Consider the following 20,295-nt stretch of genomic DNA (forward strand, 5'->3'; position numbering starts at 1 on the left):
GCTACACTATATGCACCACATTAATCATTTCACATAGGCAGACATTTCAGAAAACGTACACAATTTTCCAATAAAGATACATCGTTCTCAACTCAATAGGAATACAACTATATCTTGTAGAGCTGGCTTAGTTCATACAAACTCCATCCCCAAACAGGAGATTTATAAAATATTCCTAGAGTCCTCTGGAATATAATTTTTATCCTTATGTTTTTGTTTGTCTATATAGTTTTGTCTTCTCTAGTGAATATTTTTCCATGTGTTTGTACATATATAATATTGTCATTTGTCTTACTCAACTGCTGACACACTTGGGGTATTTTCTGCTTCAGTTTTATTGCATGGGTGATGCATTATATGATCCTTATCAACTGTGTTTTACATCACAGTACAAATCTAATATAGTTTTGCTTTTGTTTTCTTTAATATAGGGCAGAGCTGCACCTTCTACTAACTTATGTATATTCTGTGTGGGTTTCATGTTTTTAGTTTAAATTTTTTTTAAAAACCCTGATTTATGAAGACACTCAGGCCCAGAACCTCAACGATATTCAGACGCCTAACTCGCATTGAAATCAATGGGAGTTAGGTGCCTAAATACTTTTGAGGATCTGGGCTTCTGTCCACCAAATGCTTGACAGATTGAATGACAGAGTCACAAAGTTAAATAAAAATAACACACAAGGAGCAGAAGGAAAAACTAAGATGTACAGGCAAGGGAAAAAGATGTTTTCAAATGTAATTGGAAAGTAGATGGTGTTGATGTGGTAATAAGAAAGAAGAGTGTTCCAGGGGACAGAAGCAGGAAAGAAGAAGGCACTTGCTCCAACAATAATGATAATGAAAAGAAGATGGTGCTAGACAAGAGGAGGGAAAGTATAGGGTGTAGAAAGAGAGATAAGGAGAGACTCTAGTGAGTCTGGACCCAGTAAGGAGGAACCATCAGATGATGTATAGCTAGCTGTATGCTAGTCTTCCTCACATTACAGAGGGTGTAGCTGGAAGAAAGAGGTGTAGCCACTGCACCACTGTGCTCCAATGAACACTGACTGCTGGAGTGGCCCCTTGGGAAACTATTGTCATCCAGCATAATTTACAGCACTTTGAAGGTGCCCTAAATTGTGTTTTGGGACTAGCCTGTTGTCTGGCAGCATGAGCATTGGCAAGCCAGAAAGATGGCTTATAGTTTTGCATACATCTCTCATCCCTGGGGCTACACCAGGAACCAAATGGCTGTTCCAGAGGATACCGTCTATGACAGGGTGGCCAAACTGGCTCATGAGTCACATGCAGCTCTTTTACAATTAAAGTGCAGCTTGCGGGTCCCCTATGCTCACTACATTCTCCATCTACCATCTCGGAGGTTCTGCCCTGTGGCAGGGTGGTGGGGTTAGAGGATTCTGCTCAGCAGGGAGGTGGGGTTTCAGAAGGTCAGTAAGTTTGGCTATCCCTGGTCTATGAAGAAAGACCAAATCAATTCTACTGCAGGTTTAAAATCTAGAAATGAAAATATGACTTAGACCTTGTTAAAAACTTTATCTGTACTAAAATACTTCTGCACTCTAGAACAATATATGTGCAGACACCTTTTAGGTATAAAGCCCCAAGCCCATTAGCTTTGGCTTATTTATGATAGCACTGAAATGGAATGCAAATACATTCCTCCTTTTCCCCAGAGATTGTTTACCAGAACATTGGCTGTCCTAGGGGATAGAACTTGTTGTGCCTTTTAAAACCCATTCTGCATTACTTTCCTCCATTCTCCATTGCCTATGAGCCATTATGACACCTGACACTACCATTGTGACACACGCCTCTCGCACCTTTGTATGGCTATGCCTCAGGGGAAATGTTAATTAAGCACAAAATATTCTGGAATATACTTCACGTATTAATCTTCAGCATATATTAGCCTACACCTAGGTGTCATTAAGCTGCAGGAAGTGTAGCTATTCTTGGAATAGCAGGATGTTTTTAGGTTTAAATGTTCCATATTTTAGTAGGGGAGAAGGAAGCATAAAAGACATTCACCCTTCAAGATTTTTGCCTTGGTGTTGGGGTAGAAGATAGAAGTAGATCACCTGGAAGGAAAGATTTTTGAGTAACTGATAATGATGGAATCAGCAGGTAATTAGCAGAATAATCATAGCCTACAGTAGTAGTTGGGTCACACACAACCAGAACTCTTCTAAAGCCTGATTCACCCATGCTACCATTTTTATTTGGCAGTGTTTTACACCCATCTTGCACCAGTGTAAAGGACTATACAAGGTACAGACAATGAATAATCAGGCCTTACATCTTTTAAAAGAAACACTGCACATAAAGATCCAAATTCTTAACTGATGTAAACTGGTATAGATCTAGTGAAGTCAATGGAGCTACTAATGATCTTGGCCTGAAATAAACATGTGGTGGGAGGGAGAAAAAACATACAGTGTAATGACATCAGTTTTAACATTTCAAAAATATTGTCTAGAAACTTTCTTTGTTATAGTGAAACTGAACACCCCTTGGATCAGCTGATGAATACAAGTTGCACCTCTTTTGAAGGATCTTAGAGAGAGCTTTGGGTCCACAGAAGAATACGCCAATGCTGTTGCTGCAACAACAACAAAAAGATAACAGAACAAAACAAATAAACCACACCTTCTGGCAATCTGTCAGAATATTTTAACATGGCTTTTTGACAACTACATTTTAAAAGTTTTGCCCATGTTCATTTCACAAAGTATTATTTTATACCTATCTTTATGTTTAATTATTCTTTAGTGTTTATTATATCTTATTAGAGTGTTCAACTGGACAGTTATAGCTGAAGTTGAAAAAAAAACATTTTTAATGATAACTCTGTTTTCACATTGTCATAGCTTTACAAAAAAAATCCACTCCCTGGTCTGAAATTTTCCATGCTTTGTCTCTAACGGGATGTAATTTAAAAAATTGCACAAAATCCCTAAAGTTATTTTTGAGTTCCAAGAAGATGAAAAAATACACATTTCTACCCACAGACATAATTTAAAAGTGGATGAATTTTGAAACTTGACAAGTAAGTAGTCATCACAGAAGAATAAGTCCATGCCCAAGTTTGCAAATATCTAGGCAATTTAAAGACTATTGAAAAATGGCTATTTTCTGCACAGTAGAAAATATCATGGTCTGAGGGTTTGCTTTTAAAGAGACACTGTGCACATATCCATTAAAAATATAAAAGTACACACTCATTTGCTGGAGTAAATTTTCAGAATTTGCACCTTCAGAGCAGGAAGCTAAATCTGCAGCAATGAGGTGCAACTGATGTTTGTTCCCATTAAGTTTTCTCAAAGAAAAGTGAAAATGAGGCGCAAGTGAATTTTAACCACAAACACTGAGTGTTGCAGAAGTGCTAAGACCAAGAAGATGTGCCCACCACTGAATTTCCAAAGCACAGTTAGGCACAAGTGGGAACTGGAATTCCAAACTGTTTGCCCCAGCAATTGCACCTATAGCCTTGGAATGGCTGAGAATCTGATTTGCTGCTGCCGCCCCAGTCTCTAGCTCAACAGTTCTAGCGCTGTACTCTGTAGCGGGCATGAATGGCGGATTCATGGTGTAGTAAATACACCACCACTTTACTCCACCTGCAGAGAGATTTTTGTGCACTGCAGAGAAGGGAGCCCATGTGGACCTGGACTCTGTGGTATTTAAGGGATGGAGACCTTGGGTCAGGAGAAGCCCTAGCCATTTTGCTAGCAAGGGCAGAAAACATTTTTGGCACCCACCAATGGGTCAGGTAAAGAAGCCCTAAAACACAGTTGGCCAATCAGTTGGGGAGGGGGAGCCTAGAATTACAGCGCCCCCCTGGAAGTTGGTATAGTGTCCCTAGAAGCTGGTGCTCAGGGTGATGGCCTTGCTCACCTGCCCCTAAAACCAGCCCGGACTCTGGTTACTTCATGAAATCCAGCTGCCCCTTCCCCACACAGCAGAATCATGCAATTCCTCTGCATCGTGGACCATCTGCACATGCAGCGGGCATGGAGGAGGGGCAATTTTTGCCCCATATAGATCCAATACATGTTTATCTCATGCGCCTTTTCCTTTAAAGGATTCACATTTGACCTTAAATGTATAAACTGAGGCTCACAATCAAACTCAGATTCATAGGGACTGTTGTGATCATCTAGTCTCACCTCTATAGCACAAGCCATAGAACTTCCCCAAAATAATTCCTTTTGAACTACTGTGTACCTTTTACAAAGAGAGCCAATCTTGATTTTAAAATTGCCAGCAATGGAGAATCCACCATGACCCTTGGTAAATTGTTTCAATAGCTAATTACTCTCACTTTAAAAATTTTACATCTTATTTCCAGTCTGGATTTGTCTAGCTCCAACTTCCAGCCACTGGGTCATGTTATACTTTTGTCTGCTAGACTGAAGAGTCCATTATCAAATATTTGTTCCCCATGTAGGTACTTATAGACAGTGATCAAGTCACCCCTTAACCGTCTCTTTGGTAAGCTAAATAGATTGAGCTCTGTGAGTCTATCACTGTAAGGCAGGTTTTCTAATCCTTTAATCATTCTCATGTCTTTTCTCTGAACCCTCACCAATTATCAACATCCTTCTTGAACTGTGAACACCAGAACTGGACACAGTATTCCAGCAGCAGTCACACCAGTGCCAAATACAAAGTTAAAATAATCTCTCTATTCCATTCAAGATTCTTTTATGTATGCAAGGATCACATCAGCCATTTTGGCCACCGAATTGCATTGGGAGCTCATGTTCAGTTGACTATCCACCAGGCTCCCCAAATCTTTTTCAGAGTCACTGCTTCCCAGGATAGAGTCCGTTGTGTAGGTATGGTCTATATTCTTTTTTCCTGGATGTATATATTTACAGTTTGCCATATTTTTTGTTTGAGCCCAGTTTACCAAGCGATCCACATCGCTCTATATCCATGACCTATCTGTCCTCTTCATTATTTACCGTTCCCCCAATTTTTTTTGTCCTCTGCATACTTATCAGGGATGATTTTATGTTTTCTTCCAGGTCACTGATAAAAATGTTAAATGGCATATGGACAAGAACTGATCCCTGCAAGACTCCACTAGAAACAGTCTCTTGACGATGATTCTCCATGTACAATTACATTTTGAGACCTATCAGTTAGCCAGCTTTCAATCCGTTTCATGTTAATTCTATATCATTCTAGTTTCTTAATTCAGATGTTGTGTGATACCAAGTCAAATGCTTTACCGAAGTCTGTTACATCAACACTATTTATCAACCAAACTTGTAATGTCATTAAAAAAAAGATACACCAGGTTAGTCTGATCAGATCTATTTTCCATAAACCCATGTTCATTGGCATTAATTATATTACCCTCCTTTAATTCTTTATTAATTGTGCCCTGTATCATCTGCTCCATTAACTTGCCTCAGATCAGTGTCAGACTGATAGGTTTACCACAACCCAAAGTCAGGTTCCCAAAACTTCTGTGCTGGATTCTTAAGAAAGCATCACAACGTTCAGGGCCTTTCATCATCACCTTCTTCTCTGTGCATGAAAAGGGGCACAGAAAATGGCTTTTTCTTGAAGATTTTTCACATCACAACTGTATTTTGAAAATTACCAAATAATAAAGTTTAGACCACAAGTCTAAATTTTAAAGATATGATTTTGCAGTAGCAATATTTCATAAATAATAATAAGAAAAAAATAATATTTTCTATTCTCTGCCCTTTGCCCATTTTTTAATCTTCCTTCCTATTTCTTGATTTGTATTCATTTGGACCTCTGTCAATTGGTTTCTCTATTACTGTTATTTTTTTGCAATTTTATGGTGTTCTTGTAGCTTACTCTTTTCTGTCTCCCTCTTCCAGCATTTTAGTTTTTCATCCATTGAAAAAAAAAAAAAAAGTTTTTTACTTTTCCCTTCTTAACCCTTTCTTCTGAGTGCAAATATCTGGAAATAGAAAAGAATCACAGAGATTCCAGAACTTTTTGGTGATGAGCACAAAAATATTTCAGATTCTTTCTTCAAAGGCTTCTAGGAACAAAGAAGCTTTTCTCAGACCACTAGCAAATCCACCAAGTTCAAATGAACTGTCTTTGCCAGCAAAGATGAACTAATAACAGAATAGCACTGTCTTACAACAGTAGCCAAATACATTGGGAGAACAAACATATCCTTGACATCATAAGAAAAAAAATCACAGTTTATCTCTTTAATAACCATCTTCAAGGAAAATTAATGTTACTTCGTCCTTTGTGCAGAACAGTAATTGGATTGTGTGTTTCAATTATATCTGGCAAAGGCCAGGCTATTGAAATACTTATAAATATTAGATTTTCTTATCCAAAAATTAGATTTTACTGGCATTCTCTTTCTGAGATTTCTTCATTAAAAGCTTCGTTAAGCATAAATCTTCTATCCACACAGCAAAAAACTAAATTATTTTAAAAGGGTCATTTTAAAAGGTTTGCTCTCCCACTGTTTATGTTGAGGAAGAGTTACATAATAAGGTTAGAAGCTAACCTGCCTTACCTAGGATGATTTCCTGCTATTTTCCTGAACTCAGTGTCCCAGTTTGGCCTTCCATAGAAGGTCTTCTGTCTCAGACCAGTAATTACATCCATCTTTTCATCATCATGAAGAGCTATATGAGTAGCCTAAAGCAAAATTTACAGCAAGATAATAATTTTAGAATCAACAATGTATATGCTGAGTAAGAGGTAAAGCAATAATACAATCTCTGAACAAAAGGTGGAAATATATATTGCTCAGGGGGAAAAAATTATAATTTTCATCAGATGGCAGCACTCTAGCCCCTAAAGAGATTTGGGGTAACATTTTCAAAAGCATTTAAGTGGCTTAAAAGGCTAAGTTCCATTTTCAAAAGTGACAGACACATAGTCACCTAAGTCCTATTGACTTTCAATGAGACTTAAGCTCCTAATGCCCAGATCCTGAAAGGTATTTAGGTGCCTTTGTGGATCTGGGTCTAAGTCACTTTTGCAAACAGGACTTAAATTCCTAAGTTACTTAGCAGCTTTTGAACATTTCCAGATAGTTAAGTGGGTGATAACCATTTTAATGTTGAAAAGAAATGATTTGCGAAAGTAAAAACGTAAGTAGAGAAGTAATGGTGATTTGAAAATAAATATTAGCAATTATATGCCATGTAGGTACTCTATACGTACGCAGTGTGTGTACACTTTGGAGTTTCAGTGGCTCATAGAGGAGCAATCAAAGAGGGTATGCACAAGCTGTGCGCAATATCCTACCACTACTTTTATTTTAGTATTTGTAGAAAAAAAAAATCCTGCTTAAATATTTTGAACAATTTTCCACATCATACTTGGATATGGCATATACACATCACCATCATTGGCTGTGGCCAATGCTTTATCAATAGCATATGTTACGATAGACAAACAGCAACAACTTTCCTTTGTTACATTGATAATGGAAATTTACTTGCAAGTAATTTTGCTTGCCATCTTCCTTTCCACCTCCCTTCCCACAATATTGTTCTTTCAGAAAACATTATTGCTCCACCTGTAAGCAAGGAGTCAAAGAACCAACATTGATATTAAGGACTACCCACACTCACTTTCACCTCAGTTGAGAAACTTCCAGAACAAGGAAATAAATTTATATTCTAAATTTGATATATAAAAACACATCTGTTCAATGCTCCGTGCACACACAGACTGAGCTCCCCAAAGCAAGGACCATCCTTTCCTGTATGCTTGGAAAGTACCTAAGACATTGTATGCATCACAGCAAACCAGTACATAAATATTAAACCAATTTACAAGTCCATGTTAATTGATATTGCAATACCAGCAGAAAAAACAAACAAAAAAAGAAACAAGAAGAGTATGAAGAACTCTGCCACGAAGTGGTATGATGATGGAAAACAGAACAAAGATGATCCCAGTGATTACTAGAGCACTTGGAGCAATCCCTTAGGGTATGAATGAGCAGCTCCACAACACGTTAGGAGTGCAAGACACCATGATCAGTGACCTCCAGAGGACAGCACTCTTAGGGCTTGTTCACACTTACCCGGAAATTCGGTGGCAGTCGACGGGAGTTACGCAAACCACGCAGAGTAGTTTGGTAACTCCCGTCGAATGCTTCTGTGCGCTGTTCACATTGCGTTCCTGTCAGCTCAGTGCTAGTTGAGGGGGTGGACTTATTCAGTCGACTCCCTCATCGATTGAGCGGATCTCACTGACCGCTCAATCGACTATGAAAGATCGATCTGGCGGCGGCGAATTTGCCAACACCAGTGTAAACATAGCCTTAGGCACTTCAAGAATTTTAAAGAAAGTCAAAGGAGAATCAGTGCATTTGAGCACCTAAAATCATAGAAACATAGGGTTATGCAGGAGTTTCTGTGAAGAGTTTAACACAACTTCGGACTATCTAAACCTACGGAATCAGCTTGTGGTCAGGATTTATTGGTAACTCATGGGGATAAAGTTTTTATGGTAGCTTTCCCCTTTTTATGCTTAAAAATCTTGTATGTTGTGAAGCTATTTCTTTTAAAAATCCCTCTGATGTCATACTGAGGGATAATAATAATTAATTATAATTAATAATAATTATTATTATTTGATCCAACATAGCAATGCCTATTTTCCTAAATAATATACACCGGATTTTTATAAGTAGACAGAAATAAGGTCTGGTTTGTCTCCAAGTTACATGCACAGAAATGCAGTTATGTGCATAATTTTCATGCAGATTTTCTCTCTCTCTCTCTCTCTAGGTTCTTATATTGCCCCCCTCACCTCACTGGTATTTGAAAATCAAACACACAGTCTCTCTCCATTTTCCTCATTTGTTCCTCATTCCTCCAACATTTGTTTGTTGGTATCACAGGCTATCGTTATTATTATCTTTGTCAAGAAATTATTGAAGAAAAGCTAGGTCAAAAAATTTGTTTGGAAGTTAGTTCTGAATGTGATGTGACCCCTGGTCATTCTTATCTCTCACAGGAGTGGATTCCATAGTTTGGATCCATCCCTTACGGAAGTTCCATTTCTTGTGCTCATGGGTCTCCCCGATTGCTTGACAGTGTCATTGTTCCGGTGAAGAGTAGCAGTCCCAGGAAGTCATGGTTGCAAAGGGAGATGTAGTCTTTCTATTAGTTTGGGCCAATCTCACGGAGGGCTTTGAATATCATGACAGAGAACTTGAACTGGATTCTATTCAGTAGGGAGCCAATGCCGGAATTGGATGATTTGCCCACAGCAAGTTGTGCTGCTGATCAGATGGGTGGCTGCATTCTGAACCAAATGGAACTTTTTCAGTCTGTATAGCTTCAATCCTAAGTACAGTGAACTACAATAATGAACCCCAGAAGTCTCAAATGCATTGCCAGGACTGGGTTAGATATCTTGAGGCCTAATCTCCTAGCCAGCCACAAATGGAAGAGGACTTGTTTGCTACCATATCTCTATTTGGCCATCCAGTAGCAGTAAAGAATCTATAAGGACCTCAAGACTGAACAAATTCAACAATCTGAAGGCATATGCCCTCAGCAAGGGGGACTTTATGGAAGAGGTAAATTCTCCAAGGGGATTCTTGCTTTCTAATAACATCTCCTTCATTTTGCCTGCTTTCAGCTTCAGCCAACTGCTCTTTATCCATATGTTGATCTTGGTCAGATGCTGGGGGATAGCCTGGAGAGAATGCTGGTTTTGTTCTGTGTAAAATAAATGTAAAGCTTGGTGTCATCTGAATATTGCTGGTATTTAAGCCAAAGTTGCCACACTGTCTCCACTAGTGGTTTCCTAAAGATATCAAGTAAGATAAGGGAGAGGCTTGAGGGAATCCATATGTGAGAGCTCAGGAGGTAGAGGAACAGTTACCAATTACAACCCTCTGCATTTGGTCTCAGAAGAAGAAAGCCATTTTAAAATACTTTGTTTCACCAATGCAACCTTTTGGAGTATTTGGTGCTCGGTGGTATCACATGCTGCAAAAAGATCCAGCATGATGAGTACAGATGTCCACTCGTATCTATGAGCTAGAGGTCACTCATGAGAGCAAAAATTGTTTTTTTCTGTACCATGTTCTGCACTAAAGATTCAGGATATTGGCAGTTGGCAGGTGATGGTGATTATGTGTTTTGTTAGCCTCTTTATTAGCTTGTTTAGAAAATAGATGTTAGGTGATAAATAACCTGTGAGTATGCTAACATGGAGCAATGGCTTGTTCAATATTGGTCAGCCTGTTGCATGCTTCTGGATGGGTAGTAGATTTTTCTCTCTGAAAGTTTTCACAGTCTCTACTAGATAACTAGTTGCATAAGAGGCTATTTGGACTGTGTGTGTATGTGAATAAGGTGCACAACTGCGCACACAGATTTTGAAAATCAATCCCATAACGTTGAAAGCACCGCAACTCATTACCTTTGAAACAATCCCTGTGGGCAAGGAATGAAGACGAAAGAGGAGCAAGGTTGTGAGAAAAAAGAATGACTGTTGCCGGCCATCACTCCAACACTCTGATGGCCTGCTCTTCGTAGATGGCAACTCAGCCCTCCAGCCAGGCCACCAATTTAGTTCACCCCCTTCTGGGGTAACAGAGTCCAAAGAAATATATATAGTCCCACATCCTCACAACAGGGAGGGCCTTAGGTTCCCCTTCTGACGCCTGTAGGCAGCTCACCTTTGCCTTGGGGCTTTCAACATCTCTACCCTCTCCTTACTTCCAAGAGGGGTGTGTGGAAGGGAGGCTTTTTCCCCTCTGCAACAAGGGTGGTTAGTAGGGGAGCCCGGGCACTTCCATTCCACCAGTCTCCAACCCAGGGTCCTTTTAGATGCAACAATATAAGCATACTGAAGTGCATTGAGGCTGTCTCCCTGGGCCACTTCCTACCATTCACCTTCCCCCCAGGTCTCAAAGTCCAACATAAGATAGCAAAAAGAAAATAACTGGACCTGCAGCCCAGCTGATAGATCCTTCCTGGCAGCAAAGGCTTTTGTATTTCCTTAGTTCCAGAGCTCTCAGGATAGGTCTGTCCTCTGACCCTGTCTGGTCTCATCCAAGCTGTCTGGCTCCTTTAAAGCCCCTCTTCCAGCTGAAGCAGGTTCTGCAATTATGGGAGGGCAGGGAGTCACCTGGGCCCAGAACTGCTCCTTAGACCCTTCAGTTCCAGTGTGGGGTTTATACACCCCATCACAATGGATAACAAAAATATATTTTATACATATAATAGTAAGGATTTAAAAAAGAAATAATAATTGTGGAAGGCATTCCACAAACCATTGTGCCAACACCTATTTCAGGGTTCAGAAGAAGTTTTCCATACTGGCAAGTTTTCTTCCACCTTACTCTATAGCAGATGGTACAAGCGACTTTCAGAGACAGGCATTAGACTAGATGGATCACTGGTATGACCCAATATAGCAATTCCTATGTTCCTATTTTCCTAAAACTGAGTTGGAAGTGGGCTCTATATTTAAAATTCTTTGTCTCCTTGCTTCCTGTTAGTGGAATTATAATGGTGTAAGTGTGTTGAAAAATATCACAAAAGTTTCAAAAAAAGAAAATTATAGGAGAAAAAAACCCCTATTTTTCAAATAGTTCAAGAATTTCATATAATTACATTGATTCATTCATTTGCTTGTTCCTGTTCCACATGCTGCCATACTGGAAAAGTAAGGTACATTAACTCAAACCCATTTCATTAATACCTGACTTTCTTCCCAGCCAGTAAGAAATATATGATAACTCAGAAAATGGCTTTTCCCTTTCTCAGCCATTTGTGTTTCCAGCAAGAACAGGAGATCAGCAAACCACTCAAAGGCAGATGGATCTCGGCAAGTCCAATAGAAATAAACCTGTCAGGCAAAAGTAAGGAGATTCAACAAGACACAAGCTTTCAACAAGCTTCCTATAAAGCTCTTAAATTATTTATGTTGAGATAAGTGGTTAATCTTATAGCATGCTACCGTACTCCAGTGGAAATTCAAACATGATCCCATCTACTTTTGACATTGTGGAGTTTCTTTGTATGTTTTAAAACACCTTTATCTTCTTCAAAAAATTGAGTTAATTTAGTGATTAAAGCATCAGTACAAACAAGCAATATGCAAGCCATCTAACTGTGTCAATGCATCTCAACGCTGGCTTACAAACCCTAACTCTGCATTTTTCTTGACCAGAGACTGAAAATCCCATGAAACTCTGCAGTCATTTCAAGAAGTGATCTAACGGGGGAGTAAGATGAGACCACTACACTCATTTTCATTCATTCTCTTAGAAAGGTATTCTATTTTGTTGAGATTCTTGTATCATGCCCATCACTGTGGTATTGAACTCTGGTTCCAAAGATGAGAAACCTGTGAACTAGCCCATTATGTCCTTCTAGTTGCCTTTTAGTCTTAAAGTTGCCGATACAGTGTTGAGTGCAGCATTAAACATCTATACTCCTAGACAAAACTCTTCATTAATTTTGTTACAGTTTTCCATTTATTATAGGTGTGACTGGTTGTGTCACTTACTATTGTTGCCTGACATCCCCATTATAAGATTTTGTTTTAAGTTGCTTATAACATTGCCAAACTTTAACCATTTGGGCTGAAATTTTCTTTGCTGTGTGTTTGCCTCAGGATGATTTTTTGTTTTTTTTGGAAAATTTCAACCAAAACGATTCAGCTGTTTTAAAAAATGAGGCCAGGGGAAAATATGTTGTTTTGACCATGTTAAAAAATTCTTGAGACCTTTTCTTTGTAACGCTCTAGTGTCTCCAAGTTATAGAGCAAAGAGTTGAAATTTGGCCAGAGAGTGGTCTTTGTGTCAGGGATGTGCTTTTTGTCATCCTGTGACAATCCGCCCCAATGCATCCCAGTTATTAGCCTTTGAAAAATCACAGCTTGCAAATGCTCAATAGAACATTACTACAGTTTAACAGCTATAATCTCTAAAGATTCCTTCCTCGCTGTGCATGCTTGAGCCTCTGACATCTCCTACGGCTGAACAGACTGCGCATACGTCATCCTTACAGAGCAACTGTACATGTTCCAACCCCTCACAGCAGCCACACATGACAGGACTCTCCATGTGCCACCCACACAGATCAACTGAGCATGTTGCATCCCTTCACAGCTTCTACACGTGGCAGGACTGTGCACACACCATTCCCACAGAGCAACTGAGCATGCACCAGCCTAGGGCTACAGAGGTGAAGCTGAACTTTCATGTCATTGCTGCTCCCAGCTGCTCCAGGCTGGGCTCAAGCCAGGAACTGGAACTGAGAACAGGGTGCCTGTCTCTCCTGTGCTCTCATTTACCCTTTTCATAGCACCCAGGCAGCATGGAATAGGAAGCTATCTGATTCAAATACCAGAGCAGTAGGAGGGAAAATAGATGATTGGGACAAAAGTCTGGTGAGACTAGAACTAGCAGGTTAAAGAGAGTGAGAGGAAAGGGGAGGGCAGGGAAGGGGAGGCTGGGACTGGGAGCTAGAGGGGAATCAGGGCTTGTCTGGGGAAGGAGACTGGGATTGGGAACAAGTGAGGGAAATGCAAGCAGATGGGTTTGCAAACCAGTTGGCTGGGGGGAGAATGGGGAAATTGGATAAGGAGCTAAGAGGAAGTGGGACTAGGAACCAGTGAGGGTTGGGGGAACTTGAGATTGGATGAGATTTCCTGGGTGCACACCCTAAAGAAAATTGCCTGGGTGCACACCCTAAGAAAATGTGCTGCACACGCCTATGGTAGGATTGGTTGAGCAAAAGAGACTGGGACAGGAGCTGGGGTGGGAATAGAGAGGACTGTAACAAGAACAGGTTTGAGGAGAAGGGAGAGATGGGGTCAGGCTTGGGAGAAATGAGCAGAAGGAGTCTGTGCCCACTAGAGCACACTCCAGTGTCAGTTCAGTCCTTACTCTAGGGGTACTCTTGGATTCCTCACTGATGCAGCGCGCTCACACAGCAACATCTGCGAGTAATGCTTTTTATCATCTCCACTTGGCTAGGAAACCCTGTTCCATTCTGGTGAGCAAAGACCTGGCCTCAGTTATTCATGCCTTTGTCACCTCTTGGCTAGAGTACAGCAATGCAGAATATCTGGGCATGAAGCCTTCAACACTTAGGAAAGTCCACCTAGTTGAGAACGCTGCAGCACTTCTCCTCAGCAACACAGCCTATTGTAGACATCATGCCTGTCCTCTGCTCTCTGCCCTGGCTTCCAACAGAATATTGCATCAAGTTCAAGGTCTCAGTCCTTATCTTCAAAGTGCTCCATGACTGGACACAGGATATCTAAAAAGACTGTCTAAAGCTCCGGGACAAGACCATGGTCAACAATTACACTCCTCTGGCACAACAGAATTCTTAACAATAACAATAAAGCTCATCTGTTTGGGAGATAGTACTTTGTCAGAGTGTGTCTGGACTGTGGAAATGAAATAACGCAGGAACTAAGGACAATCACAAACTTCACCACTTTCCACTTCAAATGCAAGTTGCATTTCTTTGACCTTGCCTTCTTTTATATAGATACATAGCAACAGACATATTTATATATTTTTTAAAAACATACGGTACAAAAACAGGACACTCCACTGCACACACTTCTCCCTTTGGAGAGAGGATGATTGAATAAACATGTGACAGATATGCAGTCATGTTGCTTAATGCATGACTGCAATGCGCTCAGATACTACAGAGATGAGCATGGTATAAAAACCTATGCAGAACAGAATAGACTCCCCTCCAGAATCTGAAATGGAACCCAAGATTTCTGAGTCTCACCATTCCTCTGGTGTAAGCAAATGCCTCTGAAACTCACTGACAAAGTGTGAGTCTCATCCCCTTTCAGTGCTGGTCTACATAGACGATGACAACTTATTACTGTTATCAGTTACTCCATTAGCTCAAGTGGTGGAAGTCTGTGCAGTGGTTCCAGTCCTGTTGATGAGCCATGTGGGTGTCAATATAATGGATTTTCTGTGTTTTCAGTTTGTTTGTTTTTGAAATCCTAGGAAATTATACACAAATAACTATGTTAAAAGAAATGATTAAGGCTGCAAAGTCAAGCACGCAAAAGTTAGGAAATGTCAGAGTTAAGGTTGCCTGTGCAATTTGGTCCCCTTGTACATATGCATTACAAGACAGTCTATAACTGCATAATCACATACATTTTCCCCCACAGGACCACTGCCTCTTTCAGTGCAAAGAATTGACCTCCGTTGGGGATGAATCAGAGTTGTTTAGTTAAGTTGTCTGTATGAACCCATCATCATTTGTTGCAGAAATTGGAAGGTGTGTAGTGAATGAGCCAGGGGATTACAGAAAGAGAAAGAAGGTCTCATGGTTAAGAAAGCTGAATGCTTCTCTGGCGAATTGGATTCTCTCCCTGTCTCTTGTAAAGTATCTCTGAGTGATGCTAAACAAATCGCTTAAACCAAACTTTTCAGAGGTGATCACTAATTCTTCCTTTTTCTGGATGCCCAATCTGAGACACTGGAACCAGATTTGCAGAAGTGCTGAGCACTGACAGTTGCAACTGAAGTCAGTGGGAGCTGTGCTTGAATATATGAAGTGCTATATAATGCTAAACAATCTTAATTCTGTTGTTTTCTAGCTTTTGAGTGCTTGATTTTGCAACCTTAATAATGTTCTTTTAATGTAATTATTTGTAAAGTCCCCCGAAGGATACTAGCCACTTTACTAACCCATAAGAAGCCAATTTTCTCTCTCTATCAAAGAATATGCAATCTAAGAAGACAAGAATGGGACAAGGGATGTGGGGAAGGATATAAACCTACAAACAAAGTCAGAGAAGTGATGTTTGGCTCTTGTTTTGTTTTGTTCATGATTTTTATACTGTTTTAGTCTTTTAAAAAATATCCTTTCTCTCCTTCTCCTCACCATGCCCCCGTGACCTGACTTTTAAATATCACAGGTAGTCTAACAGGTCTGCCTAATCTGTTTTTGTCTCAGAAAGCACATTTTGAAAACTGGTTAATTCCACCTTCAAATTCAGCAAAACAAATCCTTAACTCTAGTCTTGTAGTCCCACACTTTATCCACTTAACTGGGCTACTTCTTAAGTATTACACTAACTAAGCTGTTCATATCCTTGAATAAATCACAGTCTACATGTAATAAATTTGTGTTTTGATGATTGTGATAATTTGGCATTTACAGCCCATTTATGGAGAATATATGAGGTAAAAGTTTTATCTGAGGCATGCTTATGAAGGGTGAGGTTTTGAAGCTACATGCAGAGGACAAATAAGATAGATATAGGGATGTTTCTACTATGCATATATGCAAGATAGATGAAATAGACTGAGGGTATGTCTTTACTCATGGCAGCACTGTTGGCGCTGCCGGATCGATTCTTTGCGATCGATTGAGCAGCAGTGGACACCTGCTCAATCGATTCAAAAGTCAACCGCATTAATCCACTCCTGCAAAAAGATTAACACTGCATCGACGGGAGGGCATTTCCCGTTGGCGCAGCGTAGTCAGGACACCACACTATTTAGAACCTAGGAAGTCGACTGGAGATATGCAAGTTACTCTACATAGCTTGCATATCTCCTGTCGAATGCTGCTGAATTTTGCCGCAAGTGTAGACCAAGCCTGAATTGTGTAGCTTCTAGTGAAATGGTAGATGGAAGCGGAGTTTGTTGTTTTTGTATTATAAATGATTACCTGGCAAGATGTTGGTGTGTTTCACTCTGAAGAGTTAGATGAATTGGTGGAGGGTCTAGGGCTAATATGAGGGGTTTATTAGATCTATACTGTAGGTGAGTGTTCAAGGTTTCTATAGGCAATGCAGACAAGGTCTGGTGGTGGGAAACAGTGATGTTTTTGATGCATAGGTAAAGAATGAGTGTTTATATAGCGTCTGGATTAGGGTTGTTTGCAGAATCTTAACTATACATTTCTTAGGCCTGATTTTTTATTACACTGTTTTTACATGAATATAATCCCATTGCTTTCTATGGAGCTACTATTGCTTTACACTGGTGTAAGTATGAAGGAAATCAGGCCCACTGGCAGTATAACATTTCCTTTTTGTAACTAAGCCTCTCCCTTTACAAAGTTTTGGTCTGGGAATTTTGAAGTCAGCAGTTGTTGAAAGCATCCAACACCTCTGAAAATCAGGCCGTTGAAAAACATCAATATGTATTTTATCACAGCTATTGGTGACTTCTAATGAGAAACTTTCCCCACAACCTCTATTTTATCATCTAATTATTCACACCTTTTCAACAACTCGCCTTGCAAAAATGTATGGCTAGTGCAGATGGGTGGGGAATGGAGGGGAGGGACATAATTTCCCAAACCCAATATACTGAGCCAAATTCATCCTTGGAGTAGCCCCACTGAAACCGTGCCCATTGCATTTGTTAAACTTGTCATTTGCTATAAATGAGAAATGTTTGTAGTTACTGAACAGAATTTTTCCTCACAATGAATATTTTTGCCACAAGTCCTGAGAAAGAAGGATAGAAAAGTGGTGAAGAAAGATGGCCTATGGAAAAATGAAACTATGAGGCACACAGACTCCTAATAAAATAAAAGTAATTATGGTAAATATTATTTCTAAAAAGCCTCCCTTTCTTTCCATTGAGATGCTCTGGGCACTTCACAACATATTACATATATAATTAAAATACAATAAAAACACAATAAAATTCACCCTTGTTAACTTTGTAGAATAAAACCACCCAGCAATGGTGTATTTCTATAAGTAAGCAAATATTCTGAATTCTGTATTTTTATTGTAGGGCTCACAGTATTAACTGTCTGTGCTATTATTTAGGCTCCTCAAAAAAACCAACAACCCCTCATTAGATTTATGTTTCACTAATCCCCACCCACTGCACCTACTACATTAATCAGCTTGATGGCTTGCACAAGTAAACTGCCTTAAATTTTCCAAGTGCTCTTTCTGCAAATTGAGTTAGATGCATTGTTACTATTAATCAGACCTGTAAGGCAGGATTTTGAGTAGTCTCTTATTTCAATAATGCACTTGTACTCCACACCGTCTTCATCCTCACATATTTATCACTCATTTTCCACAACCCCACACTCTCCTACTGACTCCAAGAGGACGTTACAACAACAAGAGTCTTCACCTAAGGTGAGCGGCCAGGTGGAAAAGACTTTGACAGTTTGAGGGCCCCTTTCCCGAAATCCTTGTGAAAAAGGGGAGGACAGGAAACCCTTGGGTTGGGGGTGTTAAAGGAAAAGATTGAGTTTCAACAGAAAGATGACCTGCCAACCCCTGCCTGACCATTAGGCTGCACTGTTGGCGCCTTCTACAGAGACCCAAAACCTTCTTGTGGCTTTCAGTCACTATGGTGTAAGTTCATGTTACAAGTTGTAGCCCACAATTTCCCCACACTCTCTATGTTAAACAAGATAGAACACTATCAGTTGAGATGATATTATTGTCATCTCCTTTTCTGACACCATTCCAGTGAAGCAATCCTATCATACCAGATCAGACTGATCTGATCCATGAAATAATTTGAAAAGTTCTCATAACAAGAAATACCCAAATCAGTTACCAACTGGAGCAGTCCTGTCTGCTGACCAGTTGCATCAGTTCTGCTAGTCTGTATTTTACAGCTAGTTGCTATAGAGAAAAAGAGGAACATACCCCAAAATAACTCTTGACCACTGCATCTCAGCTGCACACAGCCATGTAAAATCTTTAGGCTATAACTAAGCAGATTTGGAATGAGTTTACTGACACTGATGTTCTGGTCTTCTCCCTCACTTCTTTATTTGTTATAGGTTACCTGAGTATTAAGGTGAATTGCAAAGAGAGGCCACTGCACTAGTGGTTGAGGCAAAAGTAGTAAAAATGTTCAGTTAGGCCTTTGATAGAATGGGCTAGCAGCTAAAAGGTTCTGAAAACCCATTGGTTCCACTGGACAGCAGACTGATGAGAGAGTTCCTCCATCTCAACAGAAACTAAAGCAAGTTCTGCCCTCAACTTGAAGGAGCTGGTTATCTAATCTTGACTAGTATTAGCTTATTAAAATAGTCCCAGAGGATGTGAGGGCAGTGAACTTTTTAAAGGACTTATAAACAAATATCCCCCCTACCTTCTCCAACATCAGTTCTGTGTTAGGATTACAGCACTTAAACCATATGGATTTTAGAATCGAGGCGAATGGAGTGACTCCTATTCCTGCTGCAATGCATACACTGACTTGATAGTGAAAAACATCTGTAGTTGCAGCTCCAAATGGTCCATCCACAGCCAGTCTGGAGTAACAAAGTAAAATTTGTTTAAAGATCAGCAACATATCAATGTGACTTAAAATCTGAGAGCTACTGGGCTACATTTTCAAAAATAGTGCTTCTGTTGCATATATATAAAATGACGTCTAAACTGGCACACAAATTGCTGTCACACAAAGATTTAATTTTCAGTGGGTGACATTTCATAGCAAAGCAACTATTTTGTGTGAAATGAGAGCACAAGAGCATCCATGTGAGTTATGATCCTGGCCATGTATTTAAGCATACAATTACAATTTTCAGGCTTTCTGAAATGTGATTAGTTTTATAATTCAATGTCCAAATTTAGCCAAGGTATTTGCATATTTAATTATGATTTACTGCAAAGCATCCTGTTTTTAGAGCTTTTTTTCTTTTACATATTGTATAAATCAAAAAGCAGATTTTTTAATCTTTTCAAATAGTTTTCAGTAAGTATTAATGTAATGAAAGAGATAGAAAGAGAAAAAGGTCATATGTAAGCAAAGAATGTTTCTGAACTCTTTCAGAGGAACAATATTTCAGAAGTAAAATATACTTAATAAAATTATAAACTATACTTAATATCCAAATGAAGAGAAATTTGTTCACATCTGAATTCTTCTATAATCAACATTTCTCAATCAGCATTAGTCAATTTGGATAGGAATGATATAAATTATAGCTGAAAAAGAACTATTACATCATTTAATTCATCCTTCTACCAGCATGGGATGTAACCTTACAGTATATTTTGAGTGCTTTGTCCAGCCTAGTTTTAAATTACCCAGGTGATGGTGCTTCCATCACTTCCTCTCAAAGACTGTTTCACAATCCAACATCTTACTTTCTGGAAATATAGGTTTCCCTTATTCCAGATTTTCTGTCTAGTTGCAGATGTCATTGTTTGAATCACAGTAAAATGAAGTTTAAATAGTGTAAATGAACATGCAGATATTGTAGGAAGAGTTAGGTACATTAATAAGAAAGGAAGAGGTAATCATTGTGCAACAGTGCACATTAATAATTTGAAAATCAATTATTTTTG

The 20,295-nt window shown here is 39.4% G+C and overlaps 1 protein-coding gene across 1 annotated transcript in view; it reads right to left on the reverse strand.

Annotated features, from left to right (window-relative positions):
* Positions 1-2,475: 2,475 nt before the first annotated feature.
* NOX3 (NADPH oxidase 3) overlaps positions 2,476-20,295 on the reverse strand; it is a 47,260-nt gene continuing 29,440 nt past the window's right edge. The window contains exons 10-13 of the mRNA XM_067542223.1: positions 19,091-19,253; positions 11,704-11,850; positions 6,533-6,657; positions 2,476-2,602 (exon numbers count right to left, since the gene is read on the reverse strand). Of these exons, the coding sequence (XP_067398324.1) occupies positions 2,476-2,602; positions 6,533-6,657; positions 11,704-11,850; positions 19,091-19,253 (562 nt within the window). The remainder of the gene's footprint in view (positions 2,603-6,532; positions 6,658-11,703; positions 11,851-19,090; positions 19,254-20,295) is intronic.

The sequence above is a fragment of the Emydura macquarii genome, unplaced genomic scaffold (genome assembly GCF_026122565.2).
Source record: "Emydura macquarii macquarii isolate MOO-44397 ecotype Brisbane River unplaced genomic scaffold, CSIRO-AGI_Emac_v2 contig_705, whole genome shotgun sequence".
NCBI classification, from domain to species: Eukaryota; Metazoa; Chordata; order Testudines; family Chelidae; genus Emydura; species Emydura macquarii.